Source organism: Schistocerca serialis, chromosome 8, assembly GCF_023864345.2.
Source record: "Schistocerca serialis cubense isolate TAMUIC-IGC-003099 chromosome 8, iqSchSeri2.2, whole genome shotgun sequence".
In the NCBI taxonomy this organism is placed as follows: domain Eukaryota; kingdom Metazoa; phylum Arthropoda; class Insecta; order Orthoptera; family Acrididae; genus Schistocerca; species Schistocerca serialis.
Window position 1 is genome coordinate 559254299 of NC_064645.1, and position 22894 is coordinate 559277192.

Here is a 22894-nt window from a genome sequence, read left to right on the forward strand (position 1 = left end):
GGAGATGCACAAGTACATCCAACCTCCTGTGGGAATCTCAGATTAGTGGGCACGGCGGAAATGGACAGGGACTATGGATAGGTGGCACTTGGTGGGAATGTGGGTTAGCCCCGAGATGTGCTGAGATAGTCCACACAGTTGCAATAACACTGTGTCCTGGACGAAGCAGTGGTTAACGCACATGCCTAGTAAGCAGGAGATACTGGATTCGAATCCCGATTCGGTACACGTTTTCATTCATCAATGCTGATTGCATGTAATGTCCCAATGCAGCTGACATCAGTAATACCTCCTCTTTTCTTTCCTTTCTTCGCCCTCCATTTTCAATTCACAAAAAGTATTTACTGTATAAGGGCTTTCCTAACAACATTAACTGATAATCAATAAGTCTCTTTGTGGCTACTGGCGTACATTTTGCGTTGTGCGAATGTGTGAACTAATCCTAGAGAAAGGGCAAGTGCTTGAAAGCTTGTTGAAATGTTTTCTGTTGCATGTGGCTCAGCATCACACATCAGTCAGCTGAAGGCAAGTGGTTGTCTCATCTTCATTTTATGTGTTATTCCATTGATGAATTTCCATTGCTGCTGTTACTTGAAACAATTTGAATACACTGCAAGACTGAAAAAAAAAAAGTTAAGCACACAGCAGACACGGTCAGATGTAAATGTACGTAAGTACATGTACATTTCAGCGACAGATATGTATATGATCAGAGTTGTAATTCTCTTTGACTGGTGGAATGGCTCCAAAAATGCATTAGTGGTGTTCATGTCTGTTGATGTTACCAGGCAAGGTAGAATGCAATGGAAACGTGGAGTCAGATGTTGAGTGATCATTTTGAAGGACATGATGCCTTTTACCATTGTGAGACAGCACTATCAGCACCCGAGAGATTCTGAGAGGGGCCTCTCTGTGGTTCTCCATTTGTACAGCAGGGAAAATTCTGCGAAATCGATATCTGTGGGTCATTCAGATGTGACATGTGGCTTTACGCTGGAATGCTGGGGACATAAGAGTAGGTCTACTCATCATCAATCTTCTGGTCAACCACGTGTGAACGGAAGGGAGCATCACTGTATTTATGTAAACTAAAACACATCATAAACATTCACAACTGTGTCTCCCATCTGAGATTAAGTAATTGGCTAACTTCTATATCCTGTGCCATCCCACACCATTGGTCTGAGACTAGCAACAACTGGACTGGGGAATTACCATCCAATGCACGAGGTGCTGTTAACGCCTCAACACAAACAGCTGCGTTTGCAGTGTCACGGTCACTGGGAAGCATAGACTGTTGACAAATAGCATCACGTTGTGTTCAGTGATTAATGCAGTTCTGGGCAATCCCTGATGAGCATCATTGGTGGCAACCTGGGCAGAGGTCATGTTCTTCCAATGAGGGGCACAGCAGTGTTACTTCTGGTATCACGGTGTAGAGAGCGAACACGTATGACTCGAGATCATGGCTAGTAGTGATTGAGCAAACTCTGATGATGCAAAGGCACATCATGGACATTCTTGTGCAACTGTACTGTGGTGCCATTTTTCAAGAGGACGATGCTCATCCCGTGTGGTATGTACCTCTATGAACTATCTACATAATGTTGAGGTACTCCTGTGGCCAACAAGATCCCTAGATATAGTTGTGTACCTGCTTGCCTCAGTAGAAAAACTCTTTAAAACAAAATCAGTGCATCTATCTATGCTACAGGTTGTAACATCATAATGATAAGTGGGATCATACTGCTATGTTCTTTGTAAATTTGACTCAATTTTCCTAATTACTGAAACATCACATTCCCTCTCAACCAGTTGAGTTCCAATTCCTTTCCTCATCCCTTGCTGGGAGCTGCTGCTGTTGTCTCTCTCTCTCTCTCTCTCTCTCTCTCTCTCTCTCTCTCTCTTTTGGTCAGGCAGTGTACACAAAATGTCAATGGAGTGCCAGGTGTCTGACTTAAGAAAGTAATGTACCGAACAACTCTGAGTAGTGTAACTTAGCAATAGATGGGGAAACATGGGTTTGGAATTGTGACAGCATATACAAAATGGGACCTTAGGGAGGGTACTAGCTGACATAATAGAAGCAACTGCGAAGCCACAGTATCCCTAACAAAAACAGAAGATCATAGTGCAACAGTAACTGATAATTTATTGTGAAATCCAACTGTCTTTAACCCTTTGACTGCTGTTGACGAGTTTACTCGTCATGCTGCGTGCCACTCCCTGGGTGCTAATGACGAGTATAGTCGCGGCCGCCGGTTTTCCCCTAAGTGCTGTTGACGAGTTAAGTCGCACCCGCTTGCTGGCCCCTGAGCGCTGCTACCTGAGTGCTGATGACGAGATAACACGGACAGCGAACTTCCCGTCCCATGTCTCAGTAGCCTCTCGCATTCTGGCCACTAGCTTGTCTGTTGTGAGCCTAGGCTTCGCATTACAGTTCACTGTTCATCGGAATTTACATCAGTGTTCTTCGCGTCTTGTATTTTACAAGGAAAATGGCGAGACGTCGTGGTTGCACTGAGGAAGAAATCATGGAGATTCTTACAAGGAGCGACAGTGAGGGTTAACTACTTGATTTTGACGAAAGTTACAGCTCTTCCACAGAGTCCGAAAGCTCTGCTCACAAACCGTCCACGTCAGCAGGGGTGTCAAAGCAGTCTCATGTTACAACAAGATATGTTAGTTGTTCTGAATCTGAAGAATAAGAAAGTGATAGTGAAATGCCTACGAAGAAAGCACGTCTTAGTTATATATTTAACTGGAAAGAAAATGACTTTCAGCCAGTTAATCACGCATTTGATGATACGCTGTCGGGACACGCGTGTCGAATAGGGGATGAGTCAAGTATTCTGTCAGTTTTCATGTTATTCTTTACACAAGAACTGATGAAATATATAGCTGACGAAATGAATCTGTTTTATTTATTCACCAAGGAGAATACTCCCGAATCAGTGCATTCTCGAATCTCAAAGTGGAAAGATACTGGATATGAAGAAATGTATTGTTTCGTAGCTGTTTGTCTTCTGATGCCTAGCGTGAAAAAACTGAATATTAGCGAATACTTGACCAGAGATGTTGTTCTAAATACGCCAATTTTTAGTGAACTCATGTCAAGAGACCGCTTCTTGTTACTTATGAGAAGGTTAAATTTCAGTGACAACTCTGCCAATACTATAGGAGACAGATTATTCAAAATAAGGAACATTGTCAATAAAGTTCGTACAGCTTTCCGTTGTGCATCAGAAACTTTGCATTGATGAAAGTTTCTTATTATTCAAAGGACACTTATCTTTCAGACAATTCATTCCATCGAAACGGAGTAGATTTGGTATAAAATCTACCATTGTGTGCCATACCCTGTTTTGAAAAATACCACACAAAACAGAATTACTAATTGCAGCATACAACGAATACAATAATGCTATTACAAAAAAACTTTGAAAATGAAAAAAAAAAATTATAAAAAGGGAAAAACAAAATAAAAATCTTTTTAACTTCGCCAGTGCCGGTCCAAAGCCCGGATCAAAAAGAAGGATGGAAAACATATTCACAAAGTGTAAAAGTAACACCTAAATTTACAGTTGATGACTTTGAATTTTCTCCATAAGTGAATTTAATGCTCTAACAAAAAGACAGAGATTTCACAGCTTGCAAATGTTGGAAAATCTGTTGAATACTTATGTGCAACAATCACAAGTATTGTACAAATTTCGTCAAAGAAACAAAATTATGCATAATCGGGTAATTGCAAAGCGCAACAAATATTCGGGCAATTCAGCGATACAAACAATAGGCCATGTGAAATTTCTTATCACACCAGAATACAAATTTAACGACGTGCAGTAAAATTGTTCTTACCGTTGCTCGCAGTAAATTCCGATGTTTTAGTGCGATATGAAAGATGATCTGTCTGTTGCTTTCTCCTATAAACGACGTAATACGATGTTCTGAACAACAAAAATAACGTACAGTAATCTATAATCTATGGCTTATTTTATTCGTTCTTGAGTTAGTATGGTGAGGAACGCATAGATAAATGCAGACATTATAAACGGGTATCCAAGAAAGAACAAGAAAACTATTCATGTAATGCTAACGAATCACGTCACTTTCGGCATAATCTACAAAAATAGTGCAAGAAAACTACAAGCAAGATATCGTTCTTGGTGCCAGAAAATAGTTTTTATGAGACTGTTTGATTCTGTAGCAATTCACCTGCAGGGGAACTACGTAGTGAGAGCATTTACGAGTATTCTGTATCAGCCGTGAGAGGACACAATATTTCGCGTGGAGTCTCAGTCACTGCAGAAATATTCAGCACAGGGCGCATGGGGCAGCGAGGGGCACTCCGCCCCAGGCAGCAGCTCGAGGGTAAGCCACATTAGCGCAGGTATACGGATGACAGTGCAGGCTGCAGCGCCTCAGCGTGCCAAGCGGATTGTGCGCCTCCAGCAGTCAAAGGGTTAATGAAATATGTGTGACCACCATAATACGAGGGCGGTTCAGAAAGTAACCTCCGATTGGTCACAGTGCTGGTTGTGGGGGGAGTAGCGACGCCATCTGTGCGTTCACGCACTCAACAGGTCAGTCGGCATCAAGCCGTGGTCGAGTGAACGTCGTACCTGCGCTAGTTTAGTTTTTGTGGCAGTTTGAAATGTGTGCTGCAATAGAAAACCCCGCCAAATGTGAAGTGCGTGCTGTCATAAGGTTTTTTACAGCCAAAGGATATTCTGCAGCAGCTATTCATCGTGAGCTTTGTGCCGTGTACGGACCAAGAGTTATGAGTGAAGGAGTTGTCCGTGAATGGGTACGTTTATTTAAAAGTGGACGAGAAAACGTTCATGATGAAGAGAGGAGTGGTAGACCATCATTGGTGACTGACTAACTCGTTCAGACAGTTGATGCAAAAGTTCGTGAAAATCGACGTTTCTCAATGTCGGAGTTGTCTACTGGTTTTCCACAGATTTCTAAGACTCTCTTGTACGAGATAGTGACAGCAAGATTGGGTTACCGTAAGTTCTGTGCATGATGGGTGCCCAAAATTCTTACCGACCACCACAAAACTCAAAGAATGGCCTCTGCATTAGGCTTTCTGTCACGTTATGAGGACGAAGGAGAACCATTGTTAAACAGAATCGTGACCGGTGACGAAACCTGGATTAAGTACGTGAACCCTGAGACAAAAGAACAATCAAAGATGTGGGCACATTCAAATTCGCCTACCAAACCAAGAAAAGCCTCGCAAGATTTTTCTGCCAGAAAACTGATGGCAACGGTGTTTTGGGATGCCAAAGGGGTGTTGTTGGTTGAATTCATGGAACGTGGTACGACCATTAATCAAGACGTGTACTGTGAAACAATAAAAAAGTTACAACGGGCTATACAGAACAAACGCCGTGGTATGCTGACTTCCGGTATCGTTTTTTTTGCACGATAACGCCCGTCCTCACTCTGCTCGCAGAACAACGGCCCTTCTTGAGTCCTTCAAGTGGGACGTTATCAACCATCCACCTTACAGCCCAGACCTGGCGCCAAGTGATTATCACCTCTTCATGCATTTGAAGAAATGGCTCGGGTCACAGCGGTTTGATGACGACGAAGAGCTCAAAGATGCGGTCACAGGCTGGCTCCAGGCACAAGTGGGTGATTTTTATGCAGAAGGAATTTCAAAGCTTGTGAAGAGATACGATAAGTGCCTCAATCGCTATGGAGACTATGTAGAAAAATAGTGCAAAGATGTAGTTGTAAGATGTATATATTAAAATATTTTTATTTAACTTGGTGTATTTTTTTAAATCAACCGGAGGTTACTTTCTGAACGGCCCTCGTAAATGGTTTCTCATCACATGATGGTTAAGTGATAGCAGCAAAGCATCTCCTACCAGCTTTAGTTAAGATGGGAACGTACACTTTCACAGTAATGACTACTTGATCACACTGTTCTGAGAGATTTATGCTCTGTGAGCAATGGGAAGCCATTTGCCAAGGAAACATAGTAATAGAAAAATTTAATTCTACCATAAAAATGGTCTTTACAAAAACTCAGGAATAATTAAAAATGGTTCAAATGGCTCTGAGCGCTATGGGACTTAACATCTGAGGTCATCAGTCCCCTAGAACTTAGAACTACTTAAACCTAACTAACCTAAGGATATCACACACATCCATGCCCGAGGTAGGATTCGAACCTGCGACCGTAGTGGTTGCACGGTTCCAGACTGAAGCGCCTAGAACCACTCGACCACACCGGCCGACAGGAATAATTACAGTGAGCCAAAAATGTAAGTGGCTAACCTATGGGATCAAAGTATTATGTGCCAGGAGAAATGCAGATGACTAGCTCTAATCATGAGTGAATGAATTTTTTGGCATGGGTGGGGTTGAAAGAGGCTCAACATCAAGGTCATTCATTTAATAACTGTAGCCTTCAGGTTCTTATGAGAAGAGGAAGACAGACTACCAATTTGACCTTTGAAGAAGCATCTGAGGCAGAGCCAGGGAAAATGTAGAGGACAGAAAAAAAAAAAAAAAAAAAAAAAAAAAAAAAAAAAAAAAAAAAAACAACCGGAGAGGTGAGCTGGCCTAAACCAGACAGAGACCCTTCCCATAGCGCCCGCCCCCCCCCCCCCCCCAGAATACTGGTTGAATGTTCACATCACAGTATAGGAAGAGAGAGATGACACCAGGATGACACACTTTAAATGAGCATACACAAAATACTCTCTGGAACAAAACTTAAAATCAGAGATCTGTTTCTTGGATGTCAGTGCCTAACTGTAGAGACAGTTGTCAAGCTTCAGCGTTTGCAACAAAGCAGCAAAGTTGGGGCACAAACAGGATATGGGACACTGACAGAGACGCCACAACAACCGAGGAGAATCTATTGCTCAACGATAGGACTGTGAGTAAACCAGCTACAGCTTGTGTGTTGTTGGCAAAGGATAGTAGATTCTGCTCAAGAGAGGTAAAGGGAAGATTACATTGTGGTTGTGAACTTGTCTGTAGTGGCCACAATGAACTATACTTTGTTCCAACCTTCTAAAAGCTGAAGCAGTGTTGACTGCAAGGTGGTAAAAGTACTCCCTTCTGCAGGCTTTCCACCTTTATAACTTCTTTTGCTACCAGGTCTGCTGCATCATTTCCTGGAGTCCTGTGTCCAGAGGAATACAATCAAGGCAACAATATTGTGGAGAGGAGGAAGAAGACTGTGTATGGTCAAAACTAACACTTTCCAAGGGTAGCACTACCTCAGGGCCTGCAGGCTACTTAAGAGCCATCAGATTAGGAAATTTTTGCAAATGTGAAAGTATAAAGGAGGACTCTGATACTGGTACTAATTCTGAAGTAATAACACAACATTTGGATGGTAGTAAGTGTCATTCATGGACCCCAGAATGTGTAGGGTACATTCAACGTGAGCGATCAGTATACGTAACTGTTGAACCAGGAAGTCTGCCAAGAAGTGAGAGAAACAAATGGCAAAATGCAGAGGGACATATCATTTTCTTTGGTCTGATGGAAAGGTCCAAATGGATCTCTAGATGACATATGCACCATGGAGGAGGAGGAGGATTCAAAACTGACCTGACAAGAAGGTTCAATGGAGGAGGTCAGAGTGAAGAATCAATGACTAAGGTTGTTAGAAGAAATTTAATGAAAGTAGAAAAATATTTTTGCTTAGCAAGAGTGAATGGACAGAAATGGAACTAGACATCAAATATTTAGCTCTAGGGATGAAGATTTGTAGCACAAATATATAAATTTAAAGAGCATTATACAATATTCCTTAAAGCATAATGTTCCAAACAAGGTTGGGAGTTATGAAAAAGACTCACTGTGGTCCAACAGCCATGTTCAAAGTTGTTAGTAAAGCACAGTGAGCTCAATCCTCGATTTTAGCAAAGACTAACTGACAAATGAAAGCTGATTAAAACAAAACTGAGTCAAAGGACAGCAATGTGAGAAGCATTCAGTTAATTTAAAAGTAGGATTTAGCCAACTGATATGATTAAAACTCCTTATGTGGTTGTGGAATTGTGTAGGGCCTGTAGTCAAGTGGATGGAAATCTCTTGAGTCTCACTGAGACCATACCAGCACTGAAACTGAAACCACAGAGAAAGCCTAAATACTGAATTTGGTCTATCAAAACTGTTCCACCATAGAAGACTGAACATCAAATGAATTTCAGTCATCACACAAACACCAAAATACTAGGTAAGTGGTTGCAGAATAGAAAATCAACTAAAATTGTTCAGCAGTGGAAAGGCACCTGGACCGAATGTGGTACCTGTGAGGTTGTACAAGAAGAATGCAAAAGGCACCTGGGCTGAATGTGATATCTGTGAGGTTGTACAAGAAGAAATTAAAAGAAATTGTTCCTGTTCTGGCAGTAATTTATCATAGGTTACTTGGGCAGCAAATGAGACCTGGTGAATGGAAGAAAGTGCAGGTCCCTCCCATTTTTAAGAAGGGTCATAGGACAAACACTCAATTTTATAGGCTTATATCACTGTTTTATGCTCACGTATCATGACCTTTTGGAGAATGAAAAAAACCACCATAAAAGCAACACGGGCTGCAAAAACATATCTTTCTAAAAACAGCTCACACTGTTCATCCAGGAGTTTCAGAATGCCATAGGCAAAAAGGTGCTCAGTTGATGGCGTGTTCCTTGACTTCGGCAAGGCATTTCATACAGTTCTGTGTTGTTCCTTAGTAAATAAAATTGGACCATATTTGTGCTGCACTCAATATTTCATTGCAGACAGCACTTGACACACTGTTCTAGTAGAAACAAAATTGAGAAATGTAAAGGTTATGTCAGGACTTTACTGAGTGTGTGTTGTGGGGCCTTTACTGTTTACAGTGACCAGTTTTCATCGTCAAGTGTTATGTTAAGCACAATTCAGGGAAATCATGTGCAGGACTATTCACCCCAAAAGTTTAAGACTGGAAATGTTTTGACAAAACCTTCAGCAAATCTGCAATGCAAAACTTATTCACAAAATGGCACACAACAGGCCCTGTAGAAAACAAAAACTGTTCCGGTCATTAACAATGATTAATCCCGCATTAATTTTATTGTAAAAATTTTTCAGGCCAGTTTCATTTTCCACATCCTGTAGTAGGAAAGGCAAATTGAGCCATTCTTAAGAAAATATAATTAATCCAGGAAACAAGATACTTACAAAAGCCTCTTTCATCTGAGTACTGTTGATCAATATGACATCCTTACCAGGTTGGAATAACTCTCGAGCAGATGCACCTATGTAAATGTACACCATTCACAAACAACACTGTCTTGTCTCATCCTACTGTTGTTTCACAATTGTGAGATTGTACCTATTCCTTCACTGATGCTTCCACTAACATAGCGATAAATTGCATTGGCCTACGTTCAAGTGAGAAAAATATTACGATATGTGGCGGGGGGAGAGAGAGGGGGGGGGGGAGGGAGAGAGAGAGAGAGAGAGAGAGAGAGAGAGAGAGAGAGAGAGAGAGAGAGAGAGAGAGACCCAGTTTCCGACCTAGAAGCATAATCCCACAATGAGACCTTTCTCTACGAGATAATTAGTACTCAAATAAACAGTTGGCAGGGCTCTGACGCAACCACGCTATTCAGTGTTTTGAGTTGATCATTACTATGGGCTAACACTTGTACCTGGCAACAGAGATATACAATCAAAGTTCATTTTATCATCATTTAATTAAACAGTGATTTAGCCCATATAATGCAGGTTTATTTTATATTTTAATATTTTACCATTATCTAATTAACTAAAATTAAACTGATTTTCCTCACACGTTTACCTTGGTAACAGAAAGACAGCTATTCTTTAGAGGTGTGTAAAGTACGCCAAGCGACCGCTCCTGTTATGAAAAATGATACAACCAATCAAGAGTTAATAGCAAATACACTGCTCAGAAGAATTACGGGAACATGACTTTGGGCATCTTCCATACTTCAGAGAACAATAACTGAAGGTTCGGTATGTTACCAAATTATAACTTTATCTTTCAAAAATTAAGTACACAACAAAACACTTTAAATCTTGATCACTTACATAAAAAGAACTGAAACGTTCAACAGTGTTGAAAATAAAGTGGAAGCTATTATCCATCCCAACATTGTGAGTGCTTTCCATTGGACTCAGAGCTTTAATAATGTGTATGCCCTTTCTTCCATGAGTATTTATCACTGCTTGGCACCTAAATGAGACGCTCTAAGGAAGTCTATGGATGTCACCCTGTGGTATCCATTCCCATTCTTCAATGACAGCTCATCAAAGTTTTTGGAGAGTGTGTGATGGAAGAGGGCGACCACAAACAAGTCTGTCAAACATGTCCCACATACACACGAGTGCCTGGCGGTACGGTGACTGGGCGAGGACAATATCTGTATGGCTATCAACACTGAAGCCTCTCCACAGTGAAGAACTTTGGAAATCTGTCAGTTTTCTGGACAACTTTTGACAAGTACCACTCAACATGGGTATCCACACATAAACACAGCCACCACCTTGTATCATAGGATATCTGGACTCATCTTAGTAACAAGTTTCATCAGTGACAAAGTTGCCAGGTGACACTGGAATGTCAGACATGAAGGCGAGCTGCAAGCTCCGGTCTTGTCAACTGGGATACTCCAACAGGTCAACTGGGTTGTATGGTCCTTCCCATAACACGTACATTACATTCCGATCAGACACAGTGTGTCCAGCGGCCCTTCCGAGATTGTCTTTGAGTGCTTGGGCAGTGTTTGTAAGATGCCGCAAGGCAGAGATGGTCAGATGTCAGTCTTCACTTGGGGTTGTAATGTGTCAGCCATATTGTCCAACTCACCTTGTATACTGACCTGTCTACCTGTAGCATGTCCACAACCTTTGGATGACACATGGAGAGGCATTGTCATTTGCAGCAACGCAGTCTAAACTCCATTCTTTCTGGGTCAAACGGACCATACTTGCAATTTCCACTGCATTAAGATGTCACAATGCACGTGCTTGGTTAAATACAACAGCCACAAATGACCACTGTCATCTGCGTACCTTGATAGAATATACTGGAACATAATACTCACTTCCGTTAAGGGGTCACCTGACACTGTAATGCACAACACGGACAATACATAGTGAATGATTTTTATAGTTGTCTACACTGAAAATGAAAATCTCAGTACACGCAATAAAACCACAGGCTGCCTATATAAAAATAGATTTAACATACTGGACATTGATACATGTGTGCCCCTAATTCTTCTGAACACTGTAGTAGTGCAATTTTCAAAGGATCAACAGCAAAAGACCATTACAGAGATGTTCGACACACTCCAGTGGAAGCCGCTACAAGAGAGATGTTGTGAATCATGGAGAAGTTAACTGGTAAAATTTTGAGAGTGTACATTCTGAGCAGTCAGGCAATGTATTACTTTCTCCCACATTAGCCTCACGAAATGACCATGATGAGAAAACCAAGAGATAGAACTTGTACAGAGGCTACCAGAAAATCATTCTACCCATGTCTATCTGAAAAGGAACAGCATAGGGGGAAAAGCTAGTAATAGCAGAAGTATCCTCAATAAAACTAAAAATTATGTAATACAGTACACATGGTGAAGGTAATGAGGTTTAAATGCAATAGGTAGGAAACTCACGTAAATCTGCAGAGTGTGTCACACTGCCCACTTGTCATGTTCTCCCAAGGACCTGGCCAGAAATAAAACATTAGGTAGTGATCATATGGGAGCGTATATTCTGTCATACGCTTGATTGGTCCCCTGTAATAAAAATCAAATGCATAATCAGTATGATTACAAGTAACACAGGATTGGTAACTAAATACAAGCAGCAATTTTATAAAAATGTAATCAGTATCAAAAACCCCACAGAATAATACACGAGGCAGTCAGATGAAAACGAGAAACTGTATATTGAGCATGGCACAAATGATGTTAACACAGGCACGTGTATGCAAAGAAGTGACCCCTGTTAGAAATTGGGAAGCAACAGTGCAAACGTTTATCACAGTGCCATTTGTTTCTCAGATGAGCTATGTGAGGTTAGTGAGTCATGTATGAATCTGGCTTCACTTTGGAGGACATAAAAAGGAACATTGAGGTGAAGTGTTGTTTTTGACTGAGGAAGGAGTGTCAGAAGGCGAAATTCATGTCCAAACATCTGCTGTGTATGGCCAACACAGTATGTCACATCCCCATGTGTTTGCATGGAATAAATGATTTCCTGAAAGTCTGATGTCACCGAAAGACAGCAATTGATCTAGACAGGCTCACAGTGTCATTATTTCCTTCTGTCATTTTTGTGGTGGATAATACCATCAGTAATGATGTAATGATGGATGGTGGAAGACATTTGGCTCATGTTGGGCGTCAGTCATGGTACTGCTCACACCATCATGGTAGAGCACCTGAAGTTCCACAAAATTTGTATGCAGTCGATGGAGCCTGATGGAGGAGCCCAAGTTGAACAGAATGTCAACATCACTGCAGCACCTGGAATGGTATCACAATGAATATTGTTTCCCATCTCGTAGTTTTGCAGGAGATGAAATGTGGTATCACCAATTTGAGCTGGAGATTAAGTGTCAGAGTCAACAAAGGAAGTGCATGGATTCACCCCCACCAACAATTGATGCCAGCTCTGGGAAAGCCATGATGACCTCTCTCTCTGACTACGTGGGGGCCACTGCTCATTGTCTTTCTGCAACATGGTCCCACGATTAATGCACTGTAGTATGTGGACACTTTGCAAAAACTGAAGTGTGCCATCAAGTCCAAACGCACAGGAATGTTGATGAATGACATCATTCTGGTGCAGGATAATGGCCGGCCACACATTGCCAAGGTTGTTTACACTATCCTGCAGAAGTTTCACTGGGAAGCACTTATTACACTTCCTCCATTCTGTGCCGATCTTTCCACATGCGATTTTCATATTTTTGGAGCCCTGAAGAAAGATACTCATGGTCGTCAATTTGCTTTGGACAAAGAAGGGCACTCCTGAGTGCAATCTTGGTTCTGCAGGCAACCACAAACATTTTTCCATGAACACACTGACAATCTTGTCTCACAGGGGGATAAATGAATTGACAGTTATGGCAATTACTTCTGGAATAATGAACAGTTTACCTACTTTTTCCATCTGTCTCATTTTCATTTCACTGCCCCTTCTACATCCATCATGTTCAATCCCGTAGGAGAACTATCATGAATGTGGGTTAAGTCAATGCTATATTAACTGGACGGTTTCAGATTCATTATATAATAGTAAGACTGATATCTGAACTAGATTTTAAATATTAAGACATTTCCATGGGCAGATGTGGACTGGCCACAATTTATTGGTTACGAACTGTAGATTAAAACTAAAGAAATTGCAAGAAGGAAGGAAATTAAGGAGATGGGACCTAGATAGGACGAAAGAACCAGAGGTTGTTGAGAGTTTCAGGGGGGAACAGTAGGCAACAGATAACTATAACTGGGGAAAGGGAATAGTAGAAGACAAATGTGCAGCTTTGAGAGATCAAACAGTGAAGGCAGTTGAGGGTTGAAATAGGTAAAAATACAAGGCACAGTAGAAATCCTTGGATAATATAGGAGATGCATTTAATTGATGAAAGAAGAAAATATAAAAACGCTGCAAATCAAAAAGGCAAAAAGGAATACAAACTTCTCAAAAATGAGATAGACTGGAAGTGTAGAACAGCTAAGCTGGGATGGCTAGAGGACAATTGTAAGGATGTATAGGCATATACCACTAGGGGTAAGATAGATACTGCCTACAGGAAAATTAAAGAGACCTTTGGAGAAAAGAAAACCACTTGTATGAATATCAAGAGCTCAGATTGAAAACCAGTCCTAAGCAGGGAAGGGAAAGCAGAAAGGTGGAAGGAGTGTATAGGGGGTCTATACAAGAGAGATGTACTTGAGGGCAACATTATATAACTGGATGAAAACATAGATGAAGATAAGAAGAGAGATACGATATTGCATGAGAAATTTGACAAAGCACTGACAGAGTTAAGTCGAAATAAGGCCCCAGGAGTAGATAACATTGTTAGAGCTACTGATAGCCTTGACAAAAATGACAAAACTCTTCCATCTGGTGGGCAAGACGTATGAGAAAGGTGAAATACCTGCAGACTTCAAGAAGAATATAGTAATTCCAATTCTAAAGAAAGCAGGTCCTGACAGGTTTGAAAATTACCAAACTATCAGTTTAATAAGTCACGGATGCAAAATAGTAACACGAATCCTATGCAGAAGAATGGAAAAACTGGTTGAAACCAACCTTTGAGAAGATCAGTCTGGATTTTGAAGAAATGTAAGAACACACGAGGCAATACTGACCCCATGACTTCTCATAGAAGATATGTTAAGGAAAGATAAACCTTTGTTTACAGCATTTGTAGGCTTAGTAGTAAAAGCTTTTGACAATGTTGACTGGAATACTCTCTTTCAAATTCTAAAAGTGGCAGGGGTAAAATACAGGGGGTATAAGGATATTTACAATATGTACAGAAACCAGACAGCAGTTAGGAGTCGAAGGGTATGAAGGGAAGCAGTGGACAAGAAGGGAATGAAATACGGTTGTAGGCCATTTCCAATATTGTTCAATATGTACATTTGAGTAAGCAGTAAAGGAAACCAAAGCAAAATTTGGAGTAGGAATTTAAAGTCCTGGGTGAAGAAATGAAAATTTTGAGGTTTGCCAATGACATTGTAATGGAAAGTGTCTTGAACGGAGAGTATGAGATGGAACAACAGAAGCAAGACAAAGATAATGAAATGTAGTCGAATTAAATCATGTGATGCTGCGGGAATTTTGTAGTTTAGAAAACAAGACACTTCAAATAGCAGATAGGTTCAGATATCTGGGCAGCAAAATAACCAACAATGGTCACCATGTTGTTGTTGTGGTCTTCAGTCCTGAGACTGGTTTGATGCAGCTCTCCATGCTACTCTATCCTGCGCAAGCTTCTTCATCTCCCAGTACCTACTGCAACCTACATCCTTCTGAATCTGCTTAGTGTATTGATCTCTTGGTCTCCCTCTACGATTTTTACCCTCCACGCTGCCCTCCAGTACTAAATTGGTGATCCCTTGATGCCTCAGAACATGTCCTACCAACCGATCCCTTCTTCTAGTCAAGTTGTGCCACAAACTTCTCTTCTCACCAATCCTATTCAATACCTCCTCATTAGTTACGTGATCTACCCACCTTATCTTCAGCATTCTTCTGTAGCACCACATTTCGAAAGCTTCTATTCTCTTCTTGTCCAAACTGGTTATTGTCCATGTTTCACTTCCATACATGGCTACACTCCATACAAATACTTTCAGAAACGACTTCCTGACACTTAAATCTATACTCGATGTTAACAAATTTCTCTTCTTCAGAAACGATTTCCTTGCCATTGCCAGTCTACATTTTATATGCTCTCTACTTCGACCATCATCAGTTATTTTACTCCCAAAATAGCAAAACTCCTTTACTACTTTAAGTGTCTCATTTCCTAATCTAACCCCCTCAGCATCACCCGATTTAATTTGACTACATTCCATTATCCTCGTTTTGCTTTTGTTGATGTTCATCTTATATCCTCCTTTCAAGACACTATCCATTCCGTTCAACTGCTCTTCCAAGTCCTTTGCTGTCTCTGACAGAATTACAATGTCATCGGTGAACCTAAAAGTTTTTATTTCTTCTCTATGGATTTTAATACCTACTCCGAATTTTTCCTTTGTTTCCTTTACTGCTTGCTCAATATACAGATTGAATAACATCGAGGAGAGGCTACAACCCTGTCTCACTCCTTTCCCAGCCACTGCTTCCCTTTCATGCCCCTCGACTCTTATAACTGCCATCTGGTTTCTGTACAAATTGTAAATAACCTTTCGCTCCCTGTATTTTACCCCTGCCATCTTCATCTTCAGAATTTGAAAGAGAGTATTCCAGTTAACGTTGTCAAAAGCTTTCTCTAAGTCTACAAATGCTAGAAACGTAGGTTTGCCTTTTCTTAATCTTTCTTCTAAGGTAAGTCGTAAGGTTAGTATTGCCTCACGTGTTCCAACATTTCTACGGAATCCAAACTGATCTTCCCCGAGGTCCGCTTCTACCAGTTTTTCCATTCGTCTGTAAAGAATTCGCGTTAGTATTTTGCAGCTGTGACTTATTAAACTGATAGTTCGGTAATTTTCACATCTGTCAACACCTGCTTTCTTTGGGATTGAAATTATTATATTCTTCTTGAAGTCTGTGAGTATTTCGCCTGTCTCATACATCTTGCTCACCAGATGGTAGAGTTTTGTCATGACTGGCTCTCCCAAGGCCATCAATAGTTCTAATGGAATTTTGTCTACTCCCGGGACCTTGTTTCGACTCAGGTCTTTCAGTGCTCTGTCAAACTCTTCACGCAGTATCTTATCTCCCATTTCATCTTCATCTACATCCTCTTCCATTTCCATAATATTGTTCTCAAGTACATCGCCCTTGTATAAACCCTCTATATACTCCTTCCACCTTTCTGCCTTCCCTTCTTTGCTTAGAACTGGGTTGCCATCTGAGCTCTTGATATTCATACAAGTGGTTCTCTTCTCTCCAAAGGTCTCTTTAATTTTCCTGTAGGCAGTATCTACCTTACCCCTAGTGAGACAAGCCTCTACATCCTTACATTTGTCCTCTAGCCATCCCTGGTTAGCCATTTTGCACTTCCAGTCGATCTCATTTTTGAGACGTTTGTACTCCTTTTTGCCTGCTTCATTTACTGCATTTTTATATTTTCTCCTTTCATCAATTAAATTCAATATTTCTTCTGTTACCCAAGTATTTCTATTAGGCCTCGTCTTTTTACCTACTTGATCCTCTGCTGCCTTCACTACTTCATCCCTCAGAGCTACCCATTCTTCTTCTACTGTATTTCTTTCCCCCATTCCTGTAAATTGTTCCCTTATGCTCTCCCTGAAACTCTGTACAACCTCTGGTTCTTTCAGTTTATCCAGATCCCATCTCCTTAAATTCCTGCCTTTTTGCAGTTTCTTCAGTTTCAATCTGCAGTTCATAACCAATAGATTGTGGTCAGAATCCACATCTGCCCCTGGAGATGTCTTACAATTTAAAACCTGGTTCCTAAATCTCTGTCTTACCATTATGTAATCTATCTGATACCTTTTAGTATCTCCAGGATTCTTCCAGGTATACAACCTTCTTTCATGATTCTTGAACCAAGTGTTAGCTATGATTAAGTTATGCTCTGTGCAAAATTCTACAAGGCGGCTTCCTCTTTCATTTCTTCCCCCCAATCCATATTCACCTACTATGTTTCCTTCTCTCCCTTTTCCTACTGACGAATTCCAGTCACCCATGACTATTAAATTTTCGTCTCCCTTCACTACCTGAATAATTTCTTTTATCTCGTCATACATTTCATCAATTTCTTCATCATCTGCAGAGCTAGTTGGCATATAAACTTGTACTACTACAGTAGGCATGGGCTTTGTGTCTATCTTGGCCACAATTATGCGTTCACTATGCTGTTTGTAGTAGCTAACCCGCACTCCTATTTTTTTATTCATTATTAAACCTACTCCTGCATTACCCCTATTTGATTTTTTATTTATAACCCTGTAATCACCTGACCAAAAGTCTTGTTCCTCCTGCCACCGAACTTCACTAATTCCCACTATATCTAACTTTAACCTATGCATTTCCCTTTTTAAATTTTCTAACCTACCTGCCCGATTAAGGGATCTGACATTCCACGCTCCGATCCGTAGAATGCCAGTTTTCTTTCTCCTGATAACGACGTCCTCTTGAGTAGTCCCCGCCCGGAGATCCGAATGGGGGACTATTTTACCTCCTGAATATTTTACCAAAGAGGACGCCATCATCATTTAATCATACAGTAAAGCTGCATGTCCTCAGAAAAAATTACGGCTGTAGTTTCCCCTTGCTTTCAGCCGTTCGCAGTACCAGCACAGCAAGGCCGTTTTGGTTAATGTTACAAGGCCAGATCAGTCAATCATCCAGACTGTTGCCCCTGCAACTACTGAAAAGGCTGCTGCCCCTCTTCAGGAACCACATGTTTGTCTGGCCTCTCAACAGGTACCCCTCCGTTGTGGTTGCACCTACGGTACGGCCATCTGTATCGCTGAGGCACGCAAGCCTCCCCACCAACGGCAAGGTCCATGGTTCATGAGGGGATGGTCACCATAGAGGATATAAAATGTAGACAAGTAATGGGAAGAAAAGTGTTTCTGAAGAAGAGGAATTTGTTAACATCAAATATTAATTTAAGTGCTAGGAAGTCTTTTCTGAAAGTATTTGTCAAGAGTGTAGCTTTGTACGGAAGTGAAATGTGGACAATAAATAGTTTGGACAAGAAGAAAATAGAAGTTTTTGAAATTTGGTGCTGAAGATAAGATGGGTATATCATGTTACAACTGAGGGGGAACTGAATAGAATTGGGGAGAAAAGAAATTTGTAGCACAACTTGACTAAAAGAAGGGATTGGTTGATGGGACACATTCTGAGACATCAAGGGATCACCAATTACTGGAAGTAAGTATGGGGGTTTAAAATTCTAGAGGGACACCAAGAGAGAAATAAAGTAAGCAGATTCAGAAGGAGGTAAGTTGCAGTAGTTATTCAGAGATGGTGAGCTCTGCACAGGATAAAGTTGCACTGAGATCTGCAACAAACCAGTCTTCACACTGGAGACCACCATAACAATAACAACATGTCATCAGATAGATCATATGTTAAAAACTAAATATGTACACAGGGTTGTCGATGAACTGTCATCAGATTGCTATGTACTATTGGTTTTTAGACAGGCTAACTCTGACATAACAAGATGAAAAGAGAAGCTGGACACTGTATAGTCTGGAATCAAATGACAGCACCATGTCTGTGTATTCTCATGACATCAATTATAAACCCTGGCAAATGGCCTTTGGCGTCAAAACCTGTTGTGGCAATAAAAAAAGTATTAACTGATGCTATATTTGATTCCAAATTAATACTACAGCTATGGTACTTACACTTCCATGTTCCATATGCTGGACAAGAAACCTTGTGTATGTAAGACTACCTACTGCTCAAATCTTTTGCTAAATTACTGTTTATTTGCTGCTTAGTTTGTGACAGGTATGGTAATGGTAGATGACAAGATATATGCATCAAAACTCCCATGCCTCAAATTCTTTACAGGGGGGGGGGGGGGGGGGGGGGGGGGGGGCAATCACTATTTAAATTATTATACATCTCAATAAAAGCCTAGGTTAACAAAGAAATTATGTATGGGAGAAATAAGATCAATAGATAAATTTCAGTATGTGTCCAAATGTTAACAATATTGTGACTTCAGTATTATTTTGAAGCAACACTGCTAATGTATGCATTCTGCTTATTTACTGCCACATAGTGCAGTGAACAACAATTAGCATGAACTGTATACAAACAGAGATCACAACTGATACAAGAAATGTAAAGATTCAATTACTCAAGTGAGATATTCATGTTCTTTTTTTTGTCGTGATCTTCAGTCCAAAAACTAGTTTGATGCCAACTAGTCTCTCTCTTCATCTCTACTTTAAGTCTTGCATGTTGCAACAATTTGAACCTGCTTACTTTATTCTTATCTTGGTCTCCTCCACAATATTTACACTACAGACTTCCTGAACGCATTATTGTGGCCAAGATAGACATGGAGCCCACGCCTACTACAGTAGTACAAGTTTATATGCCAACTAGCTCTGCAGATAACGAAATTGATGAAATGTATGATGAGATAAAAGAAATTATTCAGGTAGTGAAGGGAGATGAAAATTTAATAGTCATGGGTGACTGGAATTCGACAGTAGGAAAAGGAAGAGAAGGAAACGTAGTAGGTGAATACGGATTGGGGCTTAGAAATGAAAGAGGAAGCTGCCTGGTAGAATTTTGCACAGAGCATAGCTAACACTTGGTTCAAGAATCATGAAAGAAGGTTGTATACATGGAAGAAACCTGGAGATACTAAAAGGTTTCAGATAGATTATATAAGACAGAGATTTAGGAACCAGATTTTAAATTGTAAGACATTTCCAGGGGCAGATGTGGACTCTGACCGCAATCTATTGGTTATGAACTGTATGTTAAAACTGAAGAAACTGCAAAAAGGTGGGAATTTAAGGAGATGGGACCTGGATAAACTGAAAGAACCAGAGGTTGTACAGGGTTTCAGGGAGAGCATAAGGGAACAATTGACAGGAATGGGGGAAAGAAATACAGTAGAAGAAGAATGGGTAGCTTTGAGGAATGAAATAGTGAAGGCAGCAGAGGATCAAGCACGTAAGAAGACGAGGGCTAGTAGAAATCCTTGGATAACAGAAGAGATACTGAATTTAATTGATGAAAGGACAAAATACAAAAATGCACCAAGTGCAGCAGGCAAAAAGGAATACAAACGTTTCAAAAATGATATCGACAGGAAGTGCAAAATGGCTAAGCAGGGATGACTAGAGGACAAATGTAAGGATGTAGAGACTTATCTCATAAGGGGTAAGATAGATACTGCCTACAGGAAAATTAAAGAGACCTTTGGAGAAAAGAGAACTACTTGCATGAATATCAAGAGCTTTGATGGAAACCCAGTTCTAAGTAAAGAAGGGAAAGCAGAAAGGTGGAAGGAGTGTATAGATGGTCTATACAAGGGCGATGTACTTGAGGACAATATTATGGAAATGGAAGAGTATGTAGATGAAGATGAAATGGGAGATACAATCTGCGTGAAGAGTTTGACAGAGCACTGAAAGACCTGAGTCGAAACAAGGCCCCGGGAGTAGACAACATTCCATTAGAACTACTGACGGCCTTGGGAGAGCCAGTCTGAACTATCAGTTTAATAAGTCACAGCTGCAAAATACTAACGCGAATTCTTTACAGACGAATGGAAAAACTAGTAGAAGCCAACCTCGGGGAAGATCAGTTTGGACTCCGTAGAAATGTTGGAACACGTGAGGCAATACTGACCCTACGACTTATCTTAGAAGAAAGATTAAGGAAAGGCAAACCTACGTTTCTACCATTTGTAGACTTAGAGCAAGCTTTTGACAATGTTGACTGGAATACTCTCTTTCAAATTCTAAAGGTGGCAGGGGTAAAATACAGGGAGCAAAAGGCTATCTACAATTTGTACAGAAACCATATGGCAGTTATAAGAGTCGAGGGGCATGAAAGGGAAGCAGTGGTTGGGAAGGGAGTGAGACAGGGTTGTAGCCTCTCCCCGTTGCTATTCAATCTGTATATTGAGCAAGCAGTAAAGGAAACGAAAGAAAAGTTCGGAGTAGGTATTAAAATCCATGGAGAAGAAATAAAAACTTTGAGGTTCGCTGATGACATTGTAATTCTGCCAGAGACAGCAAAGGACTTGGAAGAGCAGTTCGACGGAATGGACAGTGTCTTGAAAGGAGGGTGTAAGATGAACATCAACAAAAGCAAAACGAGGATAATGGAATGTAGTCGAATTAAGTCGGGTGATGCTGAGGGGGTTAGATTAGGAAATGAGACACTTAAAGTAGTAAAGGAGTTTTGCTATTTGGGGAGCAAAATAACTGACGATCGTCGAGGTAGAGAGGATAAAAAATGTAGACTGGCAATGGCAAGGAAAGCGTTTCTGAAGAAGAGAAATTTGTTAACATCCAGTATTGATTTAAGTGTCAGGAAGTTGTTTCTGAAAGTATTTGTATGGACTGTAGACATGTATGGAAGTGAAACATGGACAATAAATAGTTTGGACAAGAAGAGAATAGAAGCTTTCGAAATATGGTGCTACAAAAGAATGCTGCAGATTAGATGAGTAGATCACATAACTAATGAGGAGGTGCTGAATGGAATTGGGGAGAAGAGGAGTTTGTGGCACAACTTGACTAGAAGAAGGGATCGGTTGGTAGGACATGTTCTGAGGCATCAAGGGATCACCAATTTAGTACTGGAGGGCAGCGTGGAGGGTAAAAATCGTAGAGGGAGACCAAGAGATGAATACACTAAGCAGGTTCAGAAGGATGTAGGCTGCAGTAGGTACTGGGAGATGAAGAGGCTTGCACAGGATAGAGCAGCATGGAGAGCTGCATCAAACCAGTCTCAGAACTGAAGACCACAACAACAACACAATCCTTGGTAGGGAAGCTAGAAAATGTGGAAAGGGAAATACTAAGGTTCAGTCTAAATATAGTGGGGAAAACACAGTTAAATGGAAGGAGATAAGGATTTCTAGTCACAAGAATGCAGGGTAATAATAACATCAGCATAAAATGCTGCAATGGGAGTAGGATTCTTTAATAGGAAGGTAGGGCAGAGAGAAAGTCGATGTGAAAAGTTGAGCAATAGGGTTGTTCTCTGTAGAATCAGCACTAAACCAGTGCCAACTACAATAGCTGATGCATACATGCCGATGTCACAAACAGAAGATGAAGAGGTAGAGGAAGCGTATGTGGGCATTGAACAGATAATTCAGTATGTAACGGGAGATGAAAATCTAATAATTATGGATTACTGGAATCCAGTAGCAGGGGAAGAAAAAGAAGATGTAGGAGAACATGGGGTCTGTAGAAGGCATGATGGAAGAAATACTAATTGCGGCTACTAATAGTGAATATATGTTAAAAAATCACAAATGGAGGACGTATACCTAGGAAAGGGCCAGGGACACAGGAAGATTTCAGCTGCTTTACACTATGATCAGAGACAGATTCTGAAATAAGATATTGGTTTGTAAGACACTCTGGTAACAATTTAGTAATGATCAGAAGTAAACTGAAACCTAAGAGAAGTGTTAGGAAAAATTAATGCCTAAAGAAGTAGAGACTGATGTACTAAAAAATAATAAGGTGCA

The 22894-nt window shown here is 40.6% G+C and overlaps 1 protein-coding gene across 1 annotated transcript in view; it reads right to left on the reverse strand.

Annotated features, from left to right (window-relative positions):
- The window catches only part of LOC126416074 (putative helicase MOV-10), a 341495-nt gene that overhangs the window by 184181 nt on the left and 134420 nt on the right, over positions 1 to 22894 (reverse strand). Inside the window, exon 8 of the mRNA XM_050083555.1 lies at positions 11658 to 11780. Coding sequence (XP_049939512.1) covers positions 11658 to 11780 — 123 coding nt within the window. The remainder of the gene's footprint in view (positions 1 to 11657; positions 11781 to 22894) is intronic.